Source organism: Aythya marila, assembly GCF_965140915.1.
Source record: "Aythya marila genome assembly, chromosome: 2".
NCBI classification, from domain to species: domain Eukaryota; kingdom Metazoa; phylum Chordata; class Aves; order Anseriformes; family Anatidae; genus Aythya; species Aythya marila.
In genome coordinates this window covers 72971148-72998038 of record NC_139043.1, presented here as the reverse complement: position 1 = coordinate 72998038, position 26891 = coordinate 72971148, and the positions used below count along the sequence as shown (strand labels likewise).

Below are 26891 nucleotides of genomic sequence, written 5' to 3'. Positions count from 1 at the left end.
ATTGTTTTTCCATGAACTTTTGTAGTAGGTTCTTTGTAATCAGCTTCTCTTAGAGAACTGGCTAATTATATATGTTACACACACACACACACACACATATATACATAACCAGTTCATATACATATATAAGTTGATACAGCAGCCCAAAAAAGTACCAAGAACTGTGAATTCAGATGGCTAAAATGTCGTTCTTGAATTTCTTTAGGATTAACAGTTTTGTAGACAGGGTGGAAATTTGTAAAGGAGTTCTTTTTTTTGCAGTTGTTGAATGTAATAATAAATAATATAGCATAATGGCAGGCTATGTTATAGACTAGTTTAATGACAAAATCAACAAAACAAAAAAGAAGTCAAAAGCTCAAAACACTGTTTACAATCTCAAATTCAAGGCTTACTTTTAAACATAACAAATGGAGAGAGAGAGATTGGAATTGTGACAAACTGACTATAGCACTTGTTTATCTTACTTGTATGTTAATCAGCACCATACTGATTTTAATATTATTTCAAGACTGAATAATTCAGGGAGCGAGATTCTGAAAATGTTTATGAGTTTTAACTCAGAAGCCATTCTAAAAGGTTTAGAGATCATAATTGTTATTAAACTCCTTTAGCGTCTTTTAAACCCTTATCCATGTTCAAGCACTCTCTGTGTTATTAGCAACTGACTACATGTACGTCAATAATGCAAACTGTTTTATATGTTGAGAGTGCCTAAGGCCCGTCTTGCATATAAATTTCTCTTTGTTTCCTAATTGGTGCAAATACTTCTAGTTTTCAATAAAAATGGTGGTAATATCTGTCACCACTGAACCACTGCTTCTCTAAAAGCCAGGAAGAGTAAAGTCACAGGAGCTAGGGGAGTTGGTCAGAAGTAGGAACAAGGACATGCATGGAAGCCAGTAATGCTCTTCCATTGAGTGACTCCAACTAATAAAAAGGTGGTACATGTTGCATTTCCTTCCCAGTGCTAGCAGGAATGAGTTTTGATATTTAATTTCCTTCAGACTCTCTTTAGGTAGTGTGACTAATAGGTTTTCTGTATTTGTAATCCTTTTTAATGTAATTTCTTTAAGATTGTTTTCTGTAGCTGGTTTGGAAGTAAACAGTTTATGGAGAGTTGTTTACCTAAGCATGTCTTGTTACTAAGTCTCATTATTTACATCTGCCATGCAACTCAGATGTGCTAAGTTAATAGTTAAAAGTATGCTATTTCATACAGCATTGTCACGAGTAAATGTCTGTAAATAAATATCTGCAGTGAATATTATAAATTCATATTTTAAATGAATGCATTCTAAATGGGTAAGAAGAAACTGTCAGTTGAATTAAGGTGAAAATTTACTTCTGAAATAACTATTTGAAATTTTAAATTTGCACTACAGCTCTTACCAATCTAAAAAAAAAAGACACTGAAAGAGGTGGTAGGAAAGGTAGGAGAGGAAAGGTGTGACTGGCTTTGTCGCCACTCTTATTTAACTGAAGATAATTTTTTAACTAGATCAAATAAATTCAGAATTTTTTAACTAGATCAAATAAATTCAGAAGCCAAAGTAAAGCATCATTGGCTTGGGACTATGGTGTATTTATGGATATATCTGGTGTCAATTCTCATCCTTTTTATGGTTTAACCTGGAAAGCAGCAAAGTACCACATAGCCATTCACTTACTCTCCCCACGCAGCAGAATAAAGGAAAATATCAGGGGACCAAAAAAAGAAAAAAAATATATAAATAAATAAAATAAAACTTGCGGGTTAAGATAAAGACAGCATAATAGGAAAGAAAAGGGGAAAAAATACACGAAGCAAATGATGCACAATGCAATTGCTCACCAACCACTGACCAATGCCCAGTCAGTCTCTAAATAGTAGCCAACCACCCCCCACCCCACCCCCAATTTTACAGTTCAGTGTGATGCTGTAGGGTATGAGACACTCCTTTGGCCGACCTGGGCCAGCTGTCCTGGCTGTGTCCCCTCCCAGCTCCTGGGGCACCCCCATCCTCCTCCTGGCAGGGCAGCATGAAGAGCAGAAAAGGTCTTGGCTCCTTCCACTGCTCTGCAACAACTAAAACATCAGTGTGTTATCAGCGTTATTCTCATCCTAAGTCCAAAACGCAGCACCATACTAGACACTAGGAAGAAAATTAAATCTATTCCAACCAAATCCAGGACATCATTTAGATAAATTAGTAGCTAATATTTATAAAGCCTAAAATGCTAAGTGCTTCATAAATGCAATGAAACTTCTTCTAAATGTCCCCTTACGTGTGACAAGAATGAGTAGCTCTACCAAGGGAGTGTCTTGAACAACATATTTTTAGGGCATTTGGCAGCAGTGCTTTAGACTAACATTCTCAGTTCTTTTGCTCTTCATGAAAGTCTTCTGTAACTTGTTTCACTCAGACATTCGTGAAGGTTGGGACCCCAGCAATGCAAATGTTTGCTTTAGATATGATGCAAAAAGCAATTTTAAGGAAGAATCTGTAATAATGGGGAGAATTAAATACCATAATGATGGGAAAGCGTAAGACAGGGACACTGTTGTATTTATACATGAACAAGAAAAATTCTATTGAGTTCTGGATGGTTCACTATGCTGTAATGATATATAAAATTTTGGACATGAAGAGGAAGTGCTACTGTGGATAAATTAGAAATTATTTTTTTTTCTAATATCACTGTAAATGAAAGCGTTAGTACAGTGAATCACCTCAGGATTACTTTATTTCCATGAATGATATAGAAAATACAATTGAAATTATTTATCCAACACTGAGTCCTTTAAACAGAGAACTTTCATCTTCTATAGAATACATTTAAATACGTGATTTAGAAAAAAAAATGTTAATATTTCAAAGCTAAGACAATCTTTTATTATATGTCTATGAAAATGAAGTATTAGGTAGTCACAATTCATAACAGAGTCAAGCTTCATTTTTTCTACACAAGCTTCATACTTTGGAAACATAATTGTCTTTTTGGGTCTCTTTACTCATGGAGGGAAAGGTAGTAATTTGTTATGATTATGAATCACACATGCACAAAAGAAGCTGTGTATTCCTATGGCTTTATTGGCTTTATTTTTTATTTTTTATTTTTTTTTTCATTTAAGCCCAATTTTAAATTACGTCTATTTTTAAACTTCTGTCTGCAAATACTAAATAGCCCTATTTTTTTATGGTTCTATGGTTAGCACAATACTGGCTGAGTAGTCGCTGTGGCTGATGGTAGTAAGTAAACAATGTCCACAGTAATAAATGTTTGAAGGAACATGTATTATAAATTATAAATTATAAATTATAAATCATGTATTATAAATTGTTTTGAAATAGCACTACATACTCCATAAGAATAGGTTAGTGAAGCTTTTTTTTATTTTTTTATTTTTAGCAAATAGTTCTTGTCATTATCAGGAGACCTCTAGAGTCAAGAAGAACAAGGCTGTGGAAGGAGAGAAGGAATTACATTTTATCACTGCATGCCTGATAGTGAGCTGTACCAGTAAAGGGTCCTGTTAAGGTCTCCAAGAAAATGATCTGAGAGACAATTATGCTTCCTATCCTTCTTCTGTCAGCATTCCAGCTCATCACATAAAAGACGTTTGTGTATATGGGTGCTGTCCATCTTGCCCAACACAACCAGTTGTTCATTATTTCTGCCTTAATTGCAGTACAGTCAATATGTTCTGTGCTCCATTTTACAGGTTTCTTACATTGCCAAGCATAAGGTATAAGGCATGGAGGGATTTCTCCAGATCTTCTGAACAAACTTCAAATCATCAAACTCTGCTCTGTGCCAAGCATGGCAGCTTTGTGGAGTTAGAGGTGGATTCCATTCTGGCTCCAAAGTTCCTTTGTAGTTAAAGGTAGGGCTGTCTGTGTGCACAGGATACATGACTTCACTGGTATTGGACCAATCCTTCAAAACATTTCCATGACAAGTAACTGTGTGGAGAACCTGAAAATCCTGCTTGGAGTTGATCAGATCTGCACAGTTCTTCATGACAGACTAAGACCAGCAGAAGCACTGCAAAAATCAGTTGTTCTGAAATTGAAAAGCAAATTCTGAATCTCAAAAAAGGTGTGGGTAGCTTGGACCAATACTGCCACATAAAATAATGCCAACAGGATAGTTGTGAGGGCCTTTTGATTTGGTTTGCGGTGGGTCCACAGAGGATTCACTCACTGAAGCGACCAGCTCTGGCACCTACCAGTTTGATGCCAGTGTCAGCAACAGATGCCCAAGGCCTTGAGAAGGGTCACAGGTCAGTGGTAACCTGAAGAGCAGCGCAGAGGAATTCCAGCCACTCTAGCCAGTGAGTCAGCGTCACTGGGAGCCCAACTTAAATGTCTCTATGCCCTTCCTTAAAAGTGGTTACCCTTTCTCCTACATATTCAAGATCTTGTCAGTCTGCTTTCAATATGGAGATATTTTGAGTCTTTTATCTTTCTGAAAAATTCATTTGCCATCTTGCCCATCCAAAGTGTCATTACTGAGCACTTGTGGTGTATTTTGGGATGAGGTAATCTCAGGTACTGGTTGGTAATGAATCTGAATGTTCTGAATGTCAGAACATATTGCTCCTGATGGTAGCTCAGATAAGAGACAGTGAATTAAATTCTTGTTCCAGAGGAAAATAAAGGTCTGTCATTCCTCAGACCACTCCCACAGTCATTATGGGAACTGTTTCACTCTTCTGGATGTTGAGAGGATCAAAAGAGGCAAGAAAGAAAGATTTTCTAGCCTGTTTTTGACTGCTCTGATTTCCAGTACTTGATCTACATTTTTTTAATTCTTGAAAATACAAGAAGCATGAAAAGAAAATCTTGAGTGCCACAACCCAAACTAGCATATTGTAAGGTAGATGTAAAATGCTTCTTTCTGCTCAAAGAGGGGAGTTCACATTCTCTCTAGTAAAGAAAATCTAACCTAAGTCATCATATCCTAGATGTTTTTTCCACTGAGTGTCCAATCCTTGGAATGGATAAGGTGATTCACTTAAATTGATGCCTCCTCTAGTGCTTTATTTCCTTGGCACAAGACGTAGCTTATTGTATTGTATCGTTCAACTAAATGTTTACTTGCTTGTTTGTTTTTCTTTTCCACAAATAGTCTAAATAAGTACATTATGAGAGAAATAAAACGAAAGTCATTTTTGTTATTTTTTTATTTTTGATTTTTTTTAGTTTGGCAGCCTTTATGCACACCGCTCTATTTATTAGCTCGTAATTACACTATTGGTGATGTAGAAATAAGTGTAATTGGATGGGACAAATAAATAATTTTCACCTTTATATAGCTTCCATATATTAAAATCTTCACAGAATGAAAGCAGGGTTGGCACATTTTCAAGAAAAACAATTATGGTATATAAAAAGCTCTGTCTTCTTCCTTATTTTTTTCCTCAAGCCTAAAGCTAGTAGAGAAGGTTTGATAGGAGTCTGTAACTGATTCATTTGTTAAAAGCTATTGTAAATGATTCAGGCTTTGAGAAAAAAATGTCTTGTCAAAGTGCTCGGAAGCCAAGAGAGTTAAGTTGCTGCTTAGTTCTGCTTCTAGGCTAATGACAAGAGCAGCTTTGGGAATCACCTGTTTCTGTTTCTAGTCTCTGTAAGGTGAATGTTCAAAGTGGCTTATGTCATTATGTCGTCAACTTCATGTGAAAGAGACATGCTTCAAAACAGGTACTGGGACTGAGCACACTGCTTAAGCAGAACAATAATATTTGTCTATTTTCTTTTCTGCCTTTCCATTTTATGTGTTTTAGTCAGAGTAAATGTATATAGTATCTTACTTTTGACAGAAATGTGTACTGCTGTCTAAAATATCACCTGTTAGCAATTTATATCTTTCTGACTTGAAGTGGAAATCTTGTTATGTATCAAAACATCAAATAACATTATGAAAGAAATGAAAAGCAGTATTACTTTGGTTGCCTCCATAACACAGATTTTTTTTTTTTCTTTTTTTTTTTTTTTCCCCCTAAAATTTCTGTGATTTTTACAAGATCAAAAGTAATATTTCAGGCTGGTGGCCAATCACTAATGGAGTTCCCCAGGTGTCCACTTTAGGGGCAGTTCTCTTTGATGTTTTCAAATATGACTTGGATGTAGGACTTGAAGGTGTTTTGAATAAGTTTGTAGATGATACTAAATTAGGCGGAGCTGTTGACTCCCTTGAGGGCAGAGAAGCCTTGCAAAGAGATCTTGACAAACTGGAGGGATGGGCAATCACCAGCCACATGAAGTTCAACAAGAACAAGTACCAGATTCTGCACCCAGGAAGGGGCAATTCTGGCTATACATACAGACTGTGGGATGAGAGGTTGGAGAGCAGCCCCACAAGAAAGGGATCTGTGGGTTCTGGTTGACAACAAGTTGAAAGAGAGCCAACAGAGTGCCCTGGCAGCCAAAAGGGCAACCCATGTCCTAGGGTGCATCAGGAACAGCACTGCAAGCTGGTCTAGGGAAGGGATTGTTCTGCTCTGCTCTGCTCTGGTACAGCCTCACCTCAAGCACTGTGTGCAGTTTTGGGTGCCACAATATAAGAAGATGGTGAAGGGTCTAGAGGGGAAGATGTCTGAGAGGTGGCTGAGATCACTTGGTTTGTTCAGCCCAGAGCAGAGCAGATTGAGGGGAGGCCTCATGGCATCCTGTAGCCTCCCCACAAGGGGCAGGCACTGAGCTTTGCTCTCTAGGGATAGTGACAGGACCTGAGCGAATGGCATGGAGCTGCCACAGGGGAGGTTCAGGCTGGGTGTTAGGGAAAGGTTCTTCACCTAGTTGGTGGCCAGGCACTAGAACAGGCTTCCCAGGGAAGTGATTGTGGCACCAAGCCTGATGGAATTCAAGAAGCATTTGGGCAATGCTCTCAGACATAGCATTTGTTTTTTTGGGTGGTGCTGTGTGTAGGAATTGGAACTGTGGGTCCTTTCCAACTCAGGTTATTCTATGATTTTATGATTCTTATGCAGCTTTCAGTGACTTTGGATGATACTTGTTACAATGTGTATGTATTTACTATTTTATTTCTTCTTAGATATTTCATTGATCATAACACAGAAGAAGATAGGTATTTCACCATTGATGCTAATACTGGGACCATTAAGACTGCCAAGATCTTTGACAGAGAGGAAACACCTTGGTACAACATCACAGTGGCTGCTTCTGAGATAGGTAAAGAACGTATGTGGTACATAGTATTAAAAAAAAAAAAAAAGCCTATGTGATTCCACCTATGTAAATTTATCATGTTTTTCTTTATGTGGTAGAAGGATGCCTTTTTACCCAGGAACAGTTCCAGGCAGTCAGTGGCCTAAAATGAACAGTTTGTCCTATTTGTTTATCATACTTTTATATATCCTAGAAGACAACACTGTATAGTATTGTTTGAGAAATTCATCCTTTCTTATCTAAGATTAATTGTTGGTAAATATGCCAATATTAATTCATTTATATCGATCAGGTGTCTAGCAGTTGCTGATTGACAAGTTGAATGTCTGGCTTTTTACTACGCAAATTTTCAAGTAAAGATACAATAAATACTTGCCTATGCATTCGAAAGGCCTCAAAGTCTGATGAATTTCCATCGCCTCAGACAACCCCTTTAACAGTCAAAAAATGTCTATGTAGTCCCAGACAGACATTTTTATATGAGGTAGGGACAATTTTTAAGAAATGAAGAATTCTGGTAACTTTTTTATTACAGAGTCCTTACTTAGACACAGTCAAAGTTTTAGAGGTTAAAAAAAAATGAAAATCAACTAACTAAATGGAAAAAAAAAAGAATCCCATGTTGGATCAATAAATTCAGTCTTGCTGAGTACTCTCAGTGATGCCATCATTCAGTGGAAAGGGATTTTGATCAAAATTTGTAACTTTTATTTTATTTTATTTTATTTTATTTTATTTTATTTTATTTTATTTTATTTTATTTTATTTTATTTATTCCAGCATTGTCAGATGACACTTTACAGGTTTTACTTATAACAAGTGCCAGTGACATAAGTGAGATCCCTTTGCTTTCATCTGTTTCATTTCCAGGTTAAAACATAATCTATTTTTTGCCATTACATTGCTAGCACATACTACAGAATTAATAGCATGTACGTGTTTTATAAGGACAACAAACTGTTTTTGATTATTGCACTTGCTGTTGCAACTGAGTTTACATTTTGAAATAAGTAAATTTCTATAGTAAATAGTGAAATCTAGAGTTTTATGGTTAGCCCTTTGCAAAAGGTAACCACTGCACTTCAGTGTGCTTGACAGTGTGTTTGTATATCTGTTATTTCAGTGCAGCATGAAATTAAATATAATTTAGGCCTAATCATAAGCAGGTGCATAATAAGTGGTAGTTTTAATTAAGATTTAAAAGCCACATTGGGACATACTAAAAACAGGCATAGTCACTAGGCTTTTTTGGAAAACATCCAAGTATGATTTTTTTGCAGAAATAAATCTCAATAGCATTAAACTGAAATGTAGCTTTCTGCATTAGTTATTTCATATAGTCAAGTGATTGGTAGTTCACATACCGTGCTGAGAAAGGTTATATTTATATGTAAAAGAAAATTGTATGAATAATGAGGATGAAATACTTCTTTTTTTTTTTTTTTTTTTTTTTTTCTTTCCTAAGGCAGACTGCTTAGAATTCCCCATTCAAGGTGTTACTTGTTACACAAATACACAGGTCTTGCTTTTTCCCCTGTGTTGCATTTGTTACTGTTACAGTTGGGGTTGGGAAGATAAGTAAATATATGACATCAACTTGAATAACAATTCATTTATGAAAAATGGAAGAGAGAACAGTGAGGAAGAGATAGACAGCAGACAGGTGACAAGCAGCCTAAAAGCAGACAGCTTTTCTTTGTGTCTGCTTCTTTGCCCATTTTCTTACATACACTAAATTGAAAATTATAACACTGCTATAGTCTTCCAAATCCATTATAGAAACAATAATTGTATCTACATTTTGTGCATACAGAATGAAGGCCAGAACTCTTAAGTACTATCTATTGCATAGCTACAGCCTTTTATGGCTTTCATTTTCAAGTCCATGCACAAGGCATGGCAGAACTAAGACTGAAGCTGAAAAATAGGTGGAGCACTATGACCAAAATGTGTTTTAGGTGTGAGAGTGGTATTCTTCAAATTCACCTGGTGTTGAAGAAGGCATTTGTAGCTTTTGCCCAGAGAAGTTTTGGATGCCCCATCCCTGGAGGTATTTAAGACTAGGCTGGACAAGGCCCTGAGCAACCTGATCCAGTGGGGGGCATCCCTGTCCATGGAACTGGGTGATTTTTATGGTCCCTTCCAACCCAAGCCATTCTATGATTCTGACACGATTTGCTTAACCAGGAACACCACAGAATCTGCAAAGCCCAGAATGTACTGTTTCAAAAATAAGAGGTGTTCTGTGGAAAAAAAGTTATCGTTAGGCATAGGAATAGGTTGTCCAGGGAAGTGGTTGAGTCACCATCCCTGGAGGTCTTTAAAAGACGTTTAGATGTAGAGCTTAGTGATATGGTTTACTGGAGGACTTGTTAGTGTTGGGTCAGAAGTTGGACTAGATGATCTTGGAGGTCTCCTCCAACCTAATGATTCTGTGATTCTGTTATAATTAGTTTCTTGAAGTGTTTTCCTCTTTACTTAGCACCACACATTAGTGACAGAATTCTGTTTCTACTGATCATACTTCTAGTTATCCTGCTTCTTTTATACAAAGAAAATTTAGAAGCAGCATCATATTTCTAGATTCAAATTTATGATATCTACATGATTCACCCATATTGTTTCTGAACTCTTCCTAAAAAGTTTACTTTCACAATTAGTTTCAGTGTGTCATGTACACGCAGCATTGATCGAATGTCCCCTGTGAAATCAGTGGAAGCTGCACCACTTTCCTCTGTGGAAATAATGTTGACGTAATGATCAGTGATTTTTCTGTTTGCATAGACAGGGCCCAAAGCACAGCAGTGTTCACTGCTGGGAGAACGGGACAATCCTTTTTCTCTTTGACATGCACTGTTCTTCAACAGCAGCATACAGTGAATGGAAGCAGTGGGATTTTGCTGTCCAGAGCATGCCATTGAAGCTGTTCCTTCGGTTGTTTCAGTACTAGCACTTCCTGAAAACTCCTTGTGGCATTAGGGAATAAGAAAGATATTAAAATAATACTGTGTTTTATATTGAAGGAACTACAGACTGTTTGGGGTGTGGGGAAGGATTGAAAGTTGTTGGTAATAGGATTTAAAAATACAGTTTCACTTAGAATTATTCACATTTCATTAGCTCGTTAGAATTCTCTGAAAGAGTTTATAAAGCAGTTTTTGAAAAAGGGAGGGGATACGATTTACTGGGCTCTGTTAAAGGCTTTTGATCAACTCTTTGCCAAGAGTAATGGAAATAAGAAAACACAGAGCAAGGATGAGATATTTTGAGGAATGATGTGCAATCCATCAATTAGAAGTCTTTGTAATTGTATTATATGTAAAATGAGCAACAAGTTATTAAGTGAGATTCACAAGTAATGCCTCTAGTAAAATTTAAGGAAGACTTTGAGAAGCTCACATAAGAAAAAGGCATTGAATTATGGGATAGATAAATGAACAGTGAGGTAGATTGAAAACTGTCTGAAATGGCAGGCACAAAGGGTACTGATCAGGAGCCAATACTGGATGCAGTACTGTTTAATCTCTTCATTAATGACCTAGTTTATGGGACAGAGTGCACTCTCAGCAAGTGTATAAATGACACAAAACTGGGGTAATGGCTGATACTCCGTAGAGTTGTGCTTCCCTCCAGAAAGATCTCAACAGACTAGAGAAATGAGTGAACTGGAACTTTATAAAAGTTCAATAAAAGGAGTCCAGAACCTCAAGAAGAGTAACCCTATGCACCAGTGGACAGCTAACTGGCTGGGTAGCAGCTTTTCAGACAAGGACATGGGGGTCCTGGTGGACAACAACTTGAACATAAGTCAGCAGTGTGCTCCTGAGTCATCCAACAACATCCTACAGTGCATGAGGAGGAGCTGGCAAGTCAAGGGAGGTGATCCTTCCCTCTACACAGCACTGTTAAGACCAAATCTGGAGTGCTGGGTCCAGGTCTGGGCTCAGCTGTACAAAAGAGAAGTGGAGTAGCTGGATCAAGTCCAGTGAAAGTGCGTGAAATCATTAAGGGACAGGAGTATCTGTCATACTGTTTATATGTCTTTCATATTTGCTTCTATGCACATGCCTTATACTAACTTCAGAAAAAAAAGATACCGAAGTGTTGAATTAGAGCAACATCTCAATGGCAAAACATGCTATGCCCTGTGATTTTTTATTGAAAGGATCCCAGAAAAATACAGGTATTAGAAAATCTACATAAAGAAATAATATTCAGAAATATTTTCATAGAGTAAACCCTGTTCAGAACTGAAATATGTGAAAAAGCAGGACAGCTTACAAAAATAAGAGTTTTCAACAGTACCTTGCAAGAATTATGATAAAAGGATTAAAGTCAATTCTCATTTTAATATAAACCATTTTTTGTTTGTTTGTTTGTTTTATTTGTTTGTTTTGTTTTCCTCAGTTTTGGTAGAAACAGAAACAGTAACCTAGAAAGGTTATATAGAGGAAAACGGGAAGCACAGGGAGAAATAATTTGTAGCAGAAACATATTAAAAAATGAAATCTTGAATGAATATTGAAAGCGCTATAATTGCATAAAATAAATAGATTATTAGACTGAGGTGCAGTTAGGTATTTTCTTCAGGTGCAGAGAGATATTTTCACCTCATATTGCCATCAGTGAACACCAAGATAAGCAAAGAGTTTGGCAGTCCTTTTTTGATGTTTAATGGTACACTACAGCAAAAAAAAAGAGGTTTCTCAATTTTTGTTAGGATATTAAAATTTGTGTTACTGATAGCACTATGTAAGACAGTCATATGGAGAATGAGAACTGAAGATGGAATGAAGGTGTAAAATAAGCAGAATAAACCTGTTAATGCTATTTAAAGGTACACTGATTTATTTTACAAGAAGTGAACAAGATATTATGAGAAGCAAAATCAAAATCCAAAAACACACAATTCAATTTTTTTGTGTTTTGAAATACATGAAAACAACATATGCATTGCCTGAAGGAAATATGCAGTAATATCTTCCTACCATATATCATTGAAAGAATTAGAAAAGGGCAAGAACTGACGACATTTTATTTTCTCACTTCAAACTTTTCCCCATAATCAAGACTGTCTTTAGTACTTTGTGTCAAAAAAAAAAAAAAAAAAAAGTAATTGAAAATAAATTGAACCCTTTTCAAGTTCTAACAGAAGGTAATATAGTAACAAAGTGCTGTTAGAGTGTCGTAATCTCCTAAACCCTCTGTATATGGTGGACAGCAGGATGATTTAATGCTAGTGAGTTTGTTGCTGGCTTTGTGTCTTAGTGTTTCCTTGAAGTGACTTTTTCCTTATGCTGAAAACAGAATTTTTTAGAGTGATTTCTAGTCTGTATTTTTTTCTTCAAAACTAATTTATTTATTTATTTTGATGCAACAGAGTACACATAAATAATGAAAATAACTTAATTGATTTGACATCAGCAGAGAAAAATTTTGTCTTATGTATTGTTTTGATACATTTCTGATTTAGATATAGATACATTACAAAAGCAGACATTATAGTGTTCCCTTAAGGCCACCACCCTTCTCTCCCACCTCAAGAAAAAAAATAAAATCACACTCATTCTTCATTTTTTTACTTCACTTGCATTCAGCCTCCTAGCTCAGTTACAGAAAGAGTTTTGGTATTGATAAGAATTACTTTATGTTTTCCAAGAAACAGAGTCTGCCGCAAAAGTATTTCCTACTTTTAAAATTGAAGTTGATTTTTTAAAAGGCAAAGTCTGTGTTCTACGACTACTTTTTTCATGAAGTAGTGACAAATAGGATAGCTATTATCTTTTTAATGACAAGATCTAAACACAATATTGGTACCCTATCCACACTTCCAATGATGCAGTTTATTTCCAGCCTTGATAAATAGCCTACTAATGGACCATGAAATCATAATAATTTCATTTGTAGCAAAATCTCCTATAGCATTCCTAAACAATAAGTAAAACCAACACAAAACTCCTTATAAAAACAGTTGTCTAAAGGCAGCTAGTTCTCCATCCTGATCAAGAAGTGATGCTTCTAGTTCTGTGCTTACTTCCCTGTTTATCTCAGTTTAGTCATTTCCTTCAAGGCATGACAAATTTTCTTCTCTGTTTCTTTGGGGAAAGGTATCATGAGGATATTCTTATGTTTTCGTCTGTAAGTATGTTTCATAGGATATGGCTCTTCCTGAACTCCCTTGGTGTTCCAGTTGAGTCTACATTTAACAAAGTTTATTCACCATCTCCCTTGGGCTCTGATACTTGCAATGATGATGGTAGCTATCAGGATGGGTCCCCAAAGAAGAGGCCATCTTTGGGATCACATGACATTTTTCCCTTCAGGCTTTGTGAATCAGTACCAGAATTTCCAAATGGATCCTTTCACAGAGCCAGTGCAGTTTGTGGTGCCCTGATCTACTCAGGAGGTGAGCACCAGTATTGTCTGTGAGATGCAGAATTTTGCTTGCATTAAGGATGAGGGAGACACCAACATGAGAGTGCTAAATGTTTTGTCTGATGCAGAGCTATTACTACTAATAATCCTCTTCTTGTTGCTGCTTCTACTGCTATCACTACTATGATGATCCAAGTGATGAGTGCCTTTAGGTTTGTGTTCATCAATGAAAAGTCAACAAAAAATAAAATATTGCCTATCTAATTTCAGTTAACAGTATTTAAAAGTACCCATGACTTTAAAAGAGCAGAAAAGAATGTTACTCTTATGACTAGGTTCTGAGTAATTTTCTCATTACCAGAAAATGTACCTTGTTGTAAGGTATACCCTAAACTAAACCAAATATTTTCTGAATATTACTCTCACTTACATACAAAGCATTCTTTTATCATTTCACTTCCATTTCTCTAGTATATTTTATCCTTCCTACATCTGTATTCTAATACATCAAAACTAATCTGTAAAAGGTAATTAAGATGTATACCTTCTACTTCTCTTGAAAAAACACCAGAAAAGATCACAGAATCACAGAACTGTAGGGGTTAGAAGGGACCTCGAAAGATCATCGGGTCAAACCCCCCTGCCAAAGCAGGTTCCTCAGAGCAGGCTGCCCAGGTAGGCGTACAGACAGGCCTTAAATATTTCTAGAGAAGGAGACTCCACAACCTCCATGGGCAGCCTGTTCCAATGCTCCGTCACCCTCACTGTGAAGAAGTTCTTTTGCATGTCAGTGCAGAACTTCCTGTGCTGTAACTTGCAGCCATTGCCCCTTGTCCTATCCCCACAAACCACTGAAAAGAGGTTGGCTACATCCTTCTGTCCCGCATCCCTCAGATATTTATATACATTGAGGAGATCCCCTCTCAGTCTTCTTTTCTCCAGGCTGAGCAGACCCAGGTCTCTCAGCCTTTCTTCACAGGGAAGATGCTCCATGCCCCATATCATCTTTGTGGCCCTCCACTGGACTCCTTCCAGGAGATCCCTGTCTTTCTTGTACCAGGGAGCCCAGAACGGGACACAGTACTCCAGGTGAGGATCAAGGGCAGAGTAGAGGGGGAGGATCACGTCCCTTGACCTGCTGGCCACGCTCCTTTTAATGCACACCAGGATCCCATTAGCCCTCTTGGCCACAAGGGCACAGTGCTGGCTCATGGTCGACCTGTCGTCCACCAGGACCCCCAGGTCCTTCTCCTCAGAGCTCCTCTCCAGAAGGTCGTCCCCCAACCTGATACTTCGGGTTGTTCCTTCCCAGGTGCAGGACTCTACACTTGCTCTGATTAAACCTCATTTGGTTTCTTCCTGCCTATCTCTCCAGCCGGTCCAGGTCTTGCTGAATGGCAACACAGCCTTCTGGCGTGTCAGCCACTCCTCCCAGCTTTGTGTCATTGGCGTACTTGCTGAGGGCAGACACGATTCCCTCATCAAGGTCGTCGATGAAGATGTTGAACAAGACCGGACCCAACACCAACCCCTGGGGAACACCGCTAGTCACAGGCCTCCAGCCAGACTCTGCTCCGCTGATCACTACCCTCTGAGCTTGGCCAGTCACCCAGCTCTCAACCCACCTTGCTGTACCATGTACCATGTACCATCTACCACCAGGTAGATGACATCCACTGCTCTCCCCCTATCTACCCAGCTGGTGATGCCATCAGAGAAGGCAACGAGGTTGGTCAAGCACAACTTCCCCTTGGTGAATCCATGCTGACTACTCCTCATAACATTCTTCTCTTCCAATTGCTTGGTGATGGCATCCAGAACAAGCTGCTCCAATACCTTTCCAGCGACAGAGGTGAAACTGACTGGCCTGCAGTTTCCTGGATCCTCCTTCCTGCCCTTCTTGAAGACCGGAGTGACATTGGCTATCTTCCAGTCTTCAGGCACCTCACCCATTCTCCAGGACCTTTCAAAGATGATAGAGAGCAGTTTGGCGATCACATCTGCCAGCTCCCTTACCACATGCGGATGCATCCCATCAGGCCCACTCAGACGCTCCCAAACCACTCTCATGTCCACCAGGGGGGAGCCCTCCATTTCCCAGACCCTTTGTCCTATTGCCAGGAGCGAGGAGTCCCGGGGAAGTGTCCTTGAAGCAAAGACTGAAGCAAAGAAAGCATTCAGTATCCCTGCCTTCTCAGCGTCTCCCTTGAGCAGGACACCCCCCTCATTCAGCAACAGACCCACATAATGCCTAGTCTTCCTCTTGCTGTTTACATACTTGAAAAAACCCTTATTATCCTTTATCTCTTTTACAAGCCTCATCTCTAGGTCAGCTTTAGCCTTCCTTGTCACATCCCTGCAGGCCCTGACAACACATCTATACTCCTCCCAAGAGGACAGGCCCTTTTCCACATTTCATAGACCTTCCTCTTCCTTTTGATCTTATCGATGAGCTCCTTGCTCATCCATGCAGGTTTCCTGCCCCCCTTCCGTGATTTCCTATTCCTCGGGATGCACCGATCCTGAGCATGGAAGTAGTGCTGCTTAAATGTAGCCCAGCTCTCACAAGCACCCTTGCCTTCTAGCAACCTATCCCATGAGATACTCCCAAGCAGGTCCCGGAAGAGGTCGAAGTTGGCTCTTCGAATGTCCATGGTTGCAATCCTGCTTTTAGCCTTACTTCCTTTGCCTAGTTCCATCTGGAACTCCACCATCTCATGGTCGCTGCATCCCAAGCTGCCCCCAACCTACACATCCCAAACAAGGCCATCCCTGTTGGTAAGAACAAGGTCCAGGAGCACCCCCCGCCTCGTTGACTCCTCCACCACCTGCATCAGAAAATGGTCTTCAATGCATTGTAGGAACCATTTGGACTGCGCGTTCCTAGCTGAGTTGCTTACCTAGCAGATGCCTGGGTAATTGAAGTCCCCCATGAGAACCAGTGCTTGTGATCGTGAGGCTACTACCAGCTGCTTGTAGAAGGCCTCATCGACTTCCTCCTCTTGATCTGGTGATCTGCAGTATACCCCCACAGTGGTGTCCCCCATACCAGCCCATCCCTTAATTCTTACCCACAAGCTCTCCACTTGTCCTTCACCGTCCCCCAGCTGAAGCTGGGTACACTCTAATTGCTCCCTCACATAAAGGGCAACCCTACCCCCTCACTTCCCCAGCCTGTCTTTCCTAAAGAGGACATAGCCCTCCATGAGAGTGTTCCAGTCATGCGAGCTGTCTCACTACGTCTCTGCGATTGCAATGAGATTGTGGCCCTGCGAACAAACACAGATCTCGAGCTCATGCTGTTTATTTCCCATGCTCTGCGCATTGGTATATAGGCACAATAGGGACGCAGCAGACACAGTTACCCCTGGAGGGATGCAAGAAGAAGATACTGGCCGGGGGATTGGGAATGCTACCTTCTCTGAGGAGCCCTGAGACAATCCTATGGGAGAGCTCAGATGTTTTTCCCTGTCTTCAGCAGTGACAGTAGTGACGACTTCCCCCAGCCCTTCTCAGTCACCTTTAGCTCCCCTCCCTTCCCCCATCAAACCTATTTTAAAGCCCTGGTAATCAGCTCAGAGAGCTTGCTCCCCAACACACTTGTGACCCACTTGCTCAGTTGGTGTCTGTCCGTAGCCCACATACCCGGCCTCTCAAAGGATGGCCCAAGATTAAAATACCCAAATCCCTGATCCAGACACCACCCCCTCAGACAGTCATTTACCTGTCCTGTTCTGCTCCTTTTATCTGCATCCCAGTCACCCAGAAGGAGGACAGAGGAGAACACTACCTGCACCCCCAATCCATTCAACAACCTCCCCAGGGATGCAAAGTCCTTTTTAATATTCTTCATTTTTCTAATAGCAGCTTCCCGGGATCCAACCTGAATGACGAGAGGATAGTAGTCCTCTGGTTTAATGAGTCATGGCAGAGCCTTCCTAACGTCTCTGACACGTGCCCCAGGAAGATGGCACACTTCTCTGGCTAGGTTATTTGGGTGGCAGATAGGAGCCTCAGTGCCCCTCACCAAGGAGTCTCCAGTCACCAGGACTCTCTGCTCTTTTTTTTTTTTTTGTGGCACAGGTTACAATGTGGTGCTCCATCTGGCCCTGATCCTTATGTTTTGCACTTCCCCCAATCTTGACTCTCTTCTCGGGGTTGCTTCCTGGGTTCGGACTACTGTCCAGACCCTCAGCCTCTTCCACAACCTCCCTGAGAGCCTCAAATCTATTTCCCAGGGACAGCGTGGGGGTAGGTGGCACCATGGGTGTCGGGGGCAGATGTCTCTTTCTGTTCCAACCTAAGACAAGGGTCCAGCCCCTTGTCTCTTGTGGACAGTCTAGCCCTCTGTTCCGCATGTGTTCAACGGGGGCAGCCTCTACCCCTTGTCGGGACATAGGAGAGGGCTGCCAAGCAACAGCAGGGGCAGGGAGACCCCTCCTATCTGTCACCCTCAGAGACTCCCTCAGGCTGCTGATTTCTCACTGCAGCCCAGCCACCTGCTTGAGGAGTCCCTGAAGCAGGGCACACCTGCACCTGTGACAGCGCTCTCCTCCCTCATGGCCCAGATCGGCCTCCAGATTCTGGAGTTCCCCGCAGTCATCTGTCTGGACTACCACCTCCGCCCTCAGGGGATCCACCTGGGTGCCCACGTGATCCCAGAGGGGCAGCATCTCCTCCATTTGGGTTGCTACCTTGGACTGACCGCTGCGACGGGTGCCCACCATGGCAAGGTCTAGGTTCTCCTCCCTGCCCCACTTGAACTGTCTGCACTACCTGCCAAGCCAGTCCTGTTAGCACGTTCAGTTTGCAGCGCTTCTGGGTCGCGGCACTCTCTAGGGACTACTTTTATAACGCCAGGGGTGGGTGGGCTGTTGCACCCCTGGCTCCACCCTCAGCTCCTCAGCGCCCACAGCGGCACAAGCACAGCACCTGCCTGCTTGGGGGGTGGGGGGGGGGGGGCAGGGCTGCTGCTCTGTTTGGGGTTGGCTTCGTTCATCTCCCTGCCAGGAGCCCTCACTGCAGCCGATCCCTGTGTGGTTCCCGGTCGAATGACAAGAATGACGAGATTCCCAAATATTGAATTGATTCCCAAATATTGAATTGATTTGAATGATCAAATGATGAGATGGATGGCTGAACTTCCCAAATATTGATTTGCCTCAAAAGGTCTTGAAAAGCTGTAAAGAGGAGAAAAAAAAATATTGCAGTGATTAAGATCAATATTTAATATTAATAATGGCAAAGCATAGCCATTTATTATGACCCTAAACTAGGTGAATATTTTTGTGCTAGATCATGAAATTTGTAAAATTATTCATTTTCAATCCTTCACCCTGTTAAAATAGTTCAGGTTTACTCTGGGTTATATTATTCACTCAGCTTTTATAGCAAGTGTTACACTGTAGCAATGTAACAACTAAAACACACACACAAAATATAGCAGACTGTTGACATCAGGACTGTTATTCTGAATGTCTCCCAGGTTCAATTTGTTTTCATAAAGACCATGGAAATTTTGTTAATATGAAATGGAAGTCTGGAACAGCAGAAGATGTATTAAAAAGAAGCTTTCTTCTTAAACGGAGGTTTTAATGTTTGCCTACATAAATTAATTGAGGAGATGCATCCGGCTTCCAGACTGGCTGCTGATAAGGACTTCTGCAAGTTCAGAGACAACCTGCTGGTTGAGGGGCTGATACTCAATAAAACTAATTTGCTTTACAGATATTTCACAGAATCACAGAATCATCTAGGTTGGAAGAGACCTCCAAGATCATCTAGTCCAACCTCTGGCCTAACACTAACAAGTCCTCCACTAAACCATATCACTAAGTTCTACATCTAAACGTCTTTTAAAGACCTGCAAGGATGGTGATACCACTTCCCTGGGCAGCCTATTCCAATGCCTAAACGACCCTTTCAGTAAAGAAGTTCTTCCTAACATCCAACCTAAAGCTCCCCTAGGCACAACTTTAGCCCATTCCCCCTCACCCTGTCACCAGGCATGTGGGAGACTAGACCGACCCCTACTTCACTACAGCCTCCTTCAAGGTACCTATAGGGTGCAAGGTACCTATAGGGTGCAATAAGGTTGCCCCTGAGCTTCCTCCTCTCCAGGCTGAACAACCCCAACTCTCTCAGCCACTCCTCATAAGACTTGTTCTCCAGACCCCTCACCAGCTTTGCTGCCATTCTCTAGACTCACTCAAGCTCTTCAATGTCCTTCTTGTAGCGAGGGGCCCAAAACTGAACATAGTACTCGAGGTGTGGCCTCACTAGAGCTGAGTACAGGGGGACAATCACTTCCCTAGACCTGCTTGTGATGCTGTTGGTCTTCTTGGCCACCTGATCACACTGCTGGCTCATATACAGCCAACTATCAACCAATACTCCAAAGTCCTTCTCTGCCAGGCAGCTTTCTAACCACCCATCTCTCAGACTGTAGCTCTGCTTGGGGTTGTTGTGCCCCATGTGCAGGACCCAGCACTTGACCTTGTTGAACTTCATGCAGTTGACCTCAGCCCATGGGTCCAGCCTATCCAGATCCTCCTGCAGAGCCTTCCTATCCTTGAGCAGATCGACACACATCCTTAACTTGGTGTCATCTGCAAACTTACTGAGGGTACACCCAATCCTCTCATCCAGATCATTGATAAAGATGTTAAAGAGAACTGGCCCTGGTGCTGAGCCCTGGGGGACTCCACTAGTGACCAGCCTCCAACTGGATTTAACTCCATTCACCATGACTCTTTGGGCCCAGCTACCTAGCCAGTTTCTAACCCAATGAAGTGTACACGAGATTTAGTATTCTGGCAAAATAAATACTTATTCTGGGAAAAATCTCAAGTGTAAGACAGCAAGAACAATGTTTCTGCTTCATTTACTTCTTAAAAGTGAGCATTCACTTCAAAAAATCTACTCTTGAGGCATAATGATAATAGGATACAGAATGGATCTGGCTGATTTGTAATGCACAGGTCTGAAATACATGTCAGCACTGATTATCTCAAAACTGGAAATCTGCCAAACTATTGAAATACATGTTTGTAATTAAATTTTTCTAATTAACAAAAATGCACTACTGAAAGGACCAGTTATCAGAGTATTTTGGGGCATGCAGGTAAGTTGCACACCTACAATAGACTGGTGTTTGTATTTATTTTACAATAAAACAAAACAAAACACAACCTGAAAAAATATACTTGTAAGGTCCCTCTTAATTTATTCTCATTCTCTTCTCCCTTTATAAACTGTGCTATCATCTTGCATAGACATTGATGTAGTATACATAATCTGACAAACCTCAGGACAGTTTTGGTAAGTGGCATTAATACTTCCCTTATTAGCATTTTACAGTGAGTGGGCAGTCTGTATGGAAGTTTGCCTGTAAAGGTCAAAGATCCCATAAGGTAACTGCTTCCAGAAATATACTAATAATTCCCTGCATTCTTTTGAATTGGTAAGATAAATATGAATTCCTTGTACTGCAAAACAGCTGCAGAAAAAATATAGGTAAACTCTCTGAATCTCCATGAAGTCTCTGGGAAAATAATGCAAATTTAACAGACTGGATTAAGACTGCACTGTGTAGCAGTGACAAGCATACAAGAGGGTTCTGTTCAGGATGGGGAAAGGGGTGTGACATACTGTACTAAAGGAAAGGAAATTGTCTGTCTTTTACCACATAGTGTAATAAAACATTTGACCTTCCTTCAGTTCCAAACATTCCAGAACAACAGAAAGTTCACTGTCTCTGGTACCTTTTGCCCTGCGCTCTTCCTGCTTTCTTGCCCTGTTCCTCCTATTATTATGCGCAATTACAGCTTTGAGGATGGGCCTGCTTTGAGTGGGGAGTCTGGACCAGTGACCTCCAGAGGTCCATTTCAACTAAGATTTTTCAGTGATGCTATGAATACCTAGTAGTCACAAATTATTTTGCCATCAGGCAAAAGCTTCTTCTGGCTTTTTCTGGTGTGAAAATTGGTGTTGCCTTCACTGGAGTTTATGAAGCCACTCCCAAATGGGTTTATTCCTTAATCCTTTACTATGATCTCTGCCTTTTCTCTCCTTACTCTGCTTCTGTGTGCTGTCCTTTTCTTTGTGTCCTTCCCATACTTTCTAGTTCACACACTGACCAGACTATGTGCTAGAGCCTCCCAGTCTCAAGAACAAGACTCCTTTGAGTTATAGATTACCTCTAGATCATCTATTGCAAGATATCATGTCCTATAATTGTAATTAGAGGGTTTTTGTAATTGGATTATCTGATAGCATTGATGGAGCAAGCTATCTAAATGATATTGTAAGCTATATTTGAGTCAACAATAAAATCTCTTCAATCTTTATTGCTTTGTGCTGTTCTGCACAATCTTATGACGTACCTTAAGAGAAGGACCAAACATTTTTATCATAATACTCACAGTGCAAAGTCTGCTTGAGAGAAGGTTGTTGTTCTTCCTTCAGTAGTATGAGTAAAGGTAGATGGATGGTTCCTTTCAACCAACTGTTTAGTGAACAGCCAAATATGATTATTCCATACTGTCACTTCTTGTATTCACAAAATTTTAACATTCCTCAAAGATTTCCACTAGAAGCGTTTTCTCAATAGAGATCAAAGACCACAGTCTTGCATGAACACGATGGAGATAATCTACTTTAGTATTATGTTATAAAGATATTCATAGTTTTCATGTAAAAATGAAAATACCAACATTCAAGGAAAAATGAACATTCACAGCAAGAAAGTAGAATTTGCAAATCCATAACTGTCTTCTGAATGTATTCTTATAAGTTCTAATGCTGACATTAATTGGGAATTACAGGGACATTCCTATATTATCTAAGCTAAGTCTTCCTTTTCTGTTTACTATTTTGACCTCACCTCTATTCCCATTTTCTAAGTGCATAATTTCCAAAAGTAAATGAAAATCATCAGATGAACAGAGACATATTAATCAAAAAGAGAATATAAAAAAATATAAAAAGGGCCTATAAACCCCAATGTTTTTGACTAGTATTCCAGGTGAAAACAGAGAAGAATAAATTCCTCATTTTGTCAAAATAAACTTCAGTGTTCTTAACTATTTTTCAGTGGGAGGCTACATTAGTGGTGGCTTTGAATCCAAATATGTCTAAACTAATGAATGTTTTTCAGAATTCTCAACAGAAGCCCTCAAAGGCATGACAAATCTAAGGCATTTTGCAAATGATCCTTTTTTGACAGAAACGCACTGTGGATTAATGCAGATAGAAATAACCAGGGTGGATGGAGTTTCGACCATTACACAGGGACAAGCAGTTTTAAAATGTCAATCCATACGACCCTCTTCTTCTATCTTGTTGTATGTGAAAGATTGACTTTGCTGTCTTACAGTGATAGTTTAATTTAATTGGTGAAAGTAGAATTAAATTTATTATCTAAAAGACTGATCCTTCCTTACACAGACTTTGGAATATATATTTTAGCTAATTATAAAATATTCTCATATATAATTCTTTTAAATAAATGCAAACGTCTTGGTACTACTTCACTAGTAGTAAGAACAAGCAAATGATGGATTAAGAAGACTTGTATTTTTCCCCATTTTAACATAGAAATTATATTTTCTGTTTTAACATAGTATATTTTTCAGTAAGTATGTCTATGTATTACGCTTTCAGAGTGTGGGCTCTTTTTGAAGGTGAGCTCTAATACCAATTCAGATCATATATTATTTAACACCATTATTTAAACATTATTTTCTAATTAGTGTGTCACTGACCCTGGATTTCACAGATAATGCAAGACTCATTGACTATGTTGAGTAACAGCATTATAATTTGTGAGAAAGCTTAAATCAAGCTTGGGAAAGTTTTATATATACCAGTGCATTTATGTTTCCATAATATTTTGGTATTTTATTTCCTAACCTCACTGATAGAAAAATAAAAAGGTTAGAATTTGCTCAATACTGTAATGACATTTTAATGTTAATTATAAACAAATTAATCATCTCGTCGCATAGAGTGTGACAGTGTGCAATAACACAAACAGCTTTCTCCCACTTCAATTTCAGAGTTGCTTGAATTTTCACTGATATGACACAACAGTAACATTATGATATAAAGCAAATTTTTACATAACAGTAACTGATACTGGTATTTCCACTCGTTTTATTATTTTTCAAAACAGTTAATGAAGCTCAGCAAAAAGCATCTTTTATTATCTTACTTCAGCTGTATTTAGTTCTCATCTGGTTATTGTGTTAAGAAATCATGTTTAAATTGAGGATGTCACTGAATATTGAATATTTCAGAAAGCTTAATACCCCTTTATGTATTTTGCAGACAATCCTGGGCTAGTGAGCCATGTTCCTGTTGGTGTTAGAATCCTGGATGTCAATGACAACCCTCCAGAGCTCGCCAGAGAGTATGACATAGTTGTCTGTGAGAATGCAAAGCCTGGTCAGGTAACTCTGGCAGTTTTCTTTCTCCCAGTGAGAAAGAAGTATTACTTTATTTGTTTAATGTCACATGTTAGAAGTTTAAATTAGGAACACGATCTAATTCTTCCTGTTTTTATTTTCATAACTCACATTTGACTCAACTTTTTGTATGTATTAGATGGAAGGGAGAAGGTTGGAAATTTATTCAAGGTATTTTTCTTGTAGCTGAAAAAAAATACAACTATCTTCAGTAAAGACAGGCAAAACCTTAATCATGGCAAATAACTGACAGAATTTGATAAGCCACTATCCTGTACAAAATGGATGAAGCAAATTTAACATCTTGAAGTGCCACGTGGGAGCAAGGTTTCAAATGTAATTCAATGAAATGGCTGATTAATGTAGCTGCTATCCGCTCTCTTTGCATGCTGATTGCTCATAAGAGTTAAGATGGAAAGTCACAGTAAGGATGAACCTGTCTGTGCAGCATCGTTATGGAAAACATGCTGAACATTTTTTTTTTCCAAAGTGTGAGCAGAGGGAAGTTCAGAACTAAGACTAAAAAGCAGTCACATTCCAGCTGCTGCTTCTGTGGCTGATGCATTTCATTGCAGTCCAAAGTTGTGACTTTACCAATTTTTTACCAGAATTACCATTTTTGCAGAGGCTGAGGTTTTATCCAGCACTCTTTTTTTTTTTTTTCCCTCAAATCTTCCCATGCTATTTTCAATCGCTGTTTATTAGTTCTTGTGCTGAAGGAGAGAAAGAGCAGTTGGTCACTATTTATCATCTCTCTGCCATTCATAAATCTCTAGTATATTTCCTCTTAGACATCTCTTGTCCAGGTTGAAGAGTCCTCTGTAACTTGGACAGGCAGTGATAAAGCCATTCTAGACTTATGATCATACATTCTGTCCTCCTTTAAGCTTTCTCCATTTCCTCTCTATTCACCTTGAGAGAGGAATCAAGATTCAAGACGCAGGAATTCAGTAGTTTGTAGCTTTTACTGTGGTTTATGCTTCAAAGTATATGATGATGATCTCTGCTCTGTTCTCTGTTCCTTTCCCGGTAACTTCTAACAGCTTCTAACATACTTTTAAACCACTAGTAAGCACAGACTGCAAAACACTGCTTGTCTTAATGCCAATAGAAGTAATGGTCAGCTCAGGAACATCATCATGTTTGTGAAGTTAAGTCTTTATGTCTGTGTGTAATGAATTTCACCTGCCTTTGTATTGCCTAGCTACTTGGTATTGGAAGGTCTTTAGTGTCAGCCCTTCTCTTTTCTACCTTGAACTACCTTTCTACTTTCTACCTTTCTACTCAATATCATAAGTAGATTTGGTGGCCTAATTATTGGTACTCTTTATATAAGACATTTATATATATATATACTTAATACACTGATGAACAAGTTGCCCAGCATAAATCTCTGTGGAACATGTCTGTTACCTCCTTTCCTTGTTTTCCAATTTACATGAGACCCCTATTTCTTGCCTTTTTAGTAATTTTTGTGCAAGGATATTCCCTCCTATCTCATGACTGCACGGTTTTCTTCAGTGTTGCTATTGAGACACTTCTCTGAAAGCCTTTGAAAATCTAAGGTCAGCTGAATCACTATTATTAAACTAAAAATAACTTGAAAACCTCAAGTAAAGCCAAATAGGGAACAAGTAGAACTTGTCAAAGACTAATTAAATATATACATTATACAAATATATGTATATATTAAGCATTAATTGCAATTCGTTTATAGATATATGGATATTTAAAAGTATATGTAATTTAAGAACAATGCATGTGTTTAATATGTTAAAGCATGCAGCAAAGCCAGCTCAGAATTGCCCTGTTTGCCAGGGGTAGTGGTAGTATTGAGGAGCTAATGTTTCTTATAAACAAAGATTTAGCTTTGCATATGGAAAGATATGAGACAGATGTTTAAAAGATAAATTAAGTTTTACTAAATAGCATTTGCTGAAAACTTGGACTAGCACTATGTTTCTCTCTGGTACTGCTGTTCCAAGTGTGAATGACTCCTGACCTCTGTAGCACTGCAGACTGACAGCCAAGACTAATGCTACCGTGAAGGACTCCACAGACAGTAGTTTAATATGAAAGGTTAGATAAGTGTGCTGTTGTATTTTTAAGCTGCATTAGATACATGACACACACTGATTTTATATGCATTGCATAAAAAGGCTTCAGAAAAGACTGTGATACCCTTGTGCTGTACAGAAGAAAAAAAAAAAAAAAAGAAAAAAAAGAAGAAAAAAGTCTCTTGCTCAGATTTTATTGTGTAGTTACATAAAAATGACTGTGTTCAACAAATATTAAAGAGGAACAAATAGACAAGGATTGTAGAATAAGACAACTTGTCTTTTGCTAAAAAGTGTGTCCTGCTGAATACTTTTTAATCACTAAAAGGACAGTGTTTACTCTGAATTATCCATCATCTTGTTAAAATTATTTGTACAATATATCACTAAAGAACAAATTCTGTCAGGTACTGCCAGGCATGTATGAGCCCTTTTCAGTTTCCTCAGGAAATAGAAAGAGATTAGCAGCCTAGCCCAAAAAGGGGCATTTATCCCAGCACATGTATTGAGTTCATTATGTGCAAAATAAACTAACTGATAGACTGATAGTTCATCATTGGCAGAATTTTTGTGTTTGCTTGTTTATTTTCAGAAGAAGCATCAACAGTGGAAAATCAGAGACAGAAGCTTTGTCTTCTGATTCTTTTTCCCTCCACAGCTCCATTTATTTACTCAAGAAAAAAAAAATAAGAAAATGTACTTAAATGAACCTTCATAAGGCATCTCAAACAGAAAATCAGAAAATGTTTGTGAGAAGATCATTTCCACGCTGAAGTAATGTAGCTTTTCTCTCTTAGCCGTCACCTTGTTGAGAAGAT

At 39.3% G+C, this 26891-nt stretch overlaps 1 protein-coding gene across 1 annotated transcript in view; it reads left to right on the top strand.

The window, feature by feature from the left end:
* The window catches only part of CDH18 (cadherin 18), a 293987-nt gene that overhangs the window by 247525 nt on the left and 19571 nt on the right, over positions 1 to 26891 (top strand). The window contains exons 8-9 of the mRNA XM_082753298.1: positions 7042 to 7178; positions 23880 to 24001. Coding sequence (XP_082609424.1) covers positions 7042 to 7178; positions 23880 to 24001 — 259 coding nt within the window. The remainder of the gene's footprint in view (positions 1 to 7041; positions 7179 to 23879; positions 24002 to 26891) is intronic.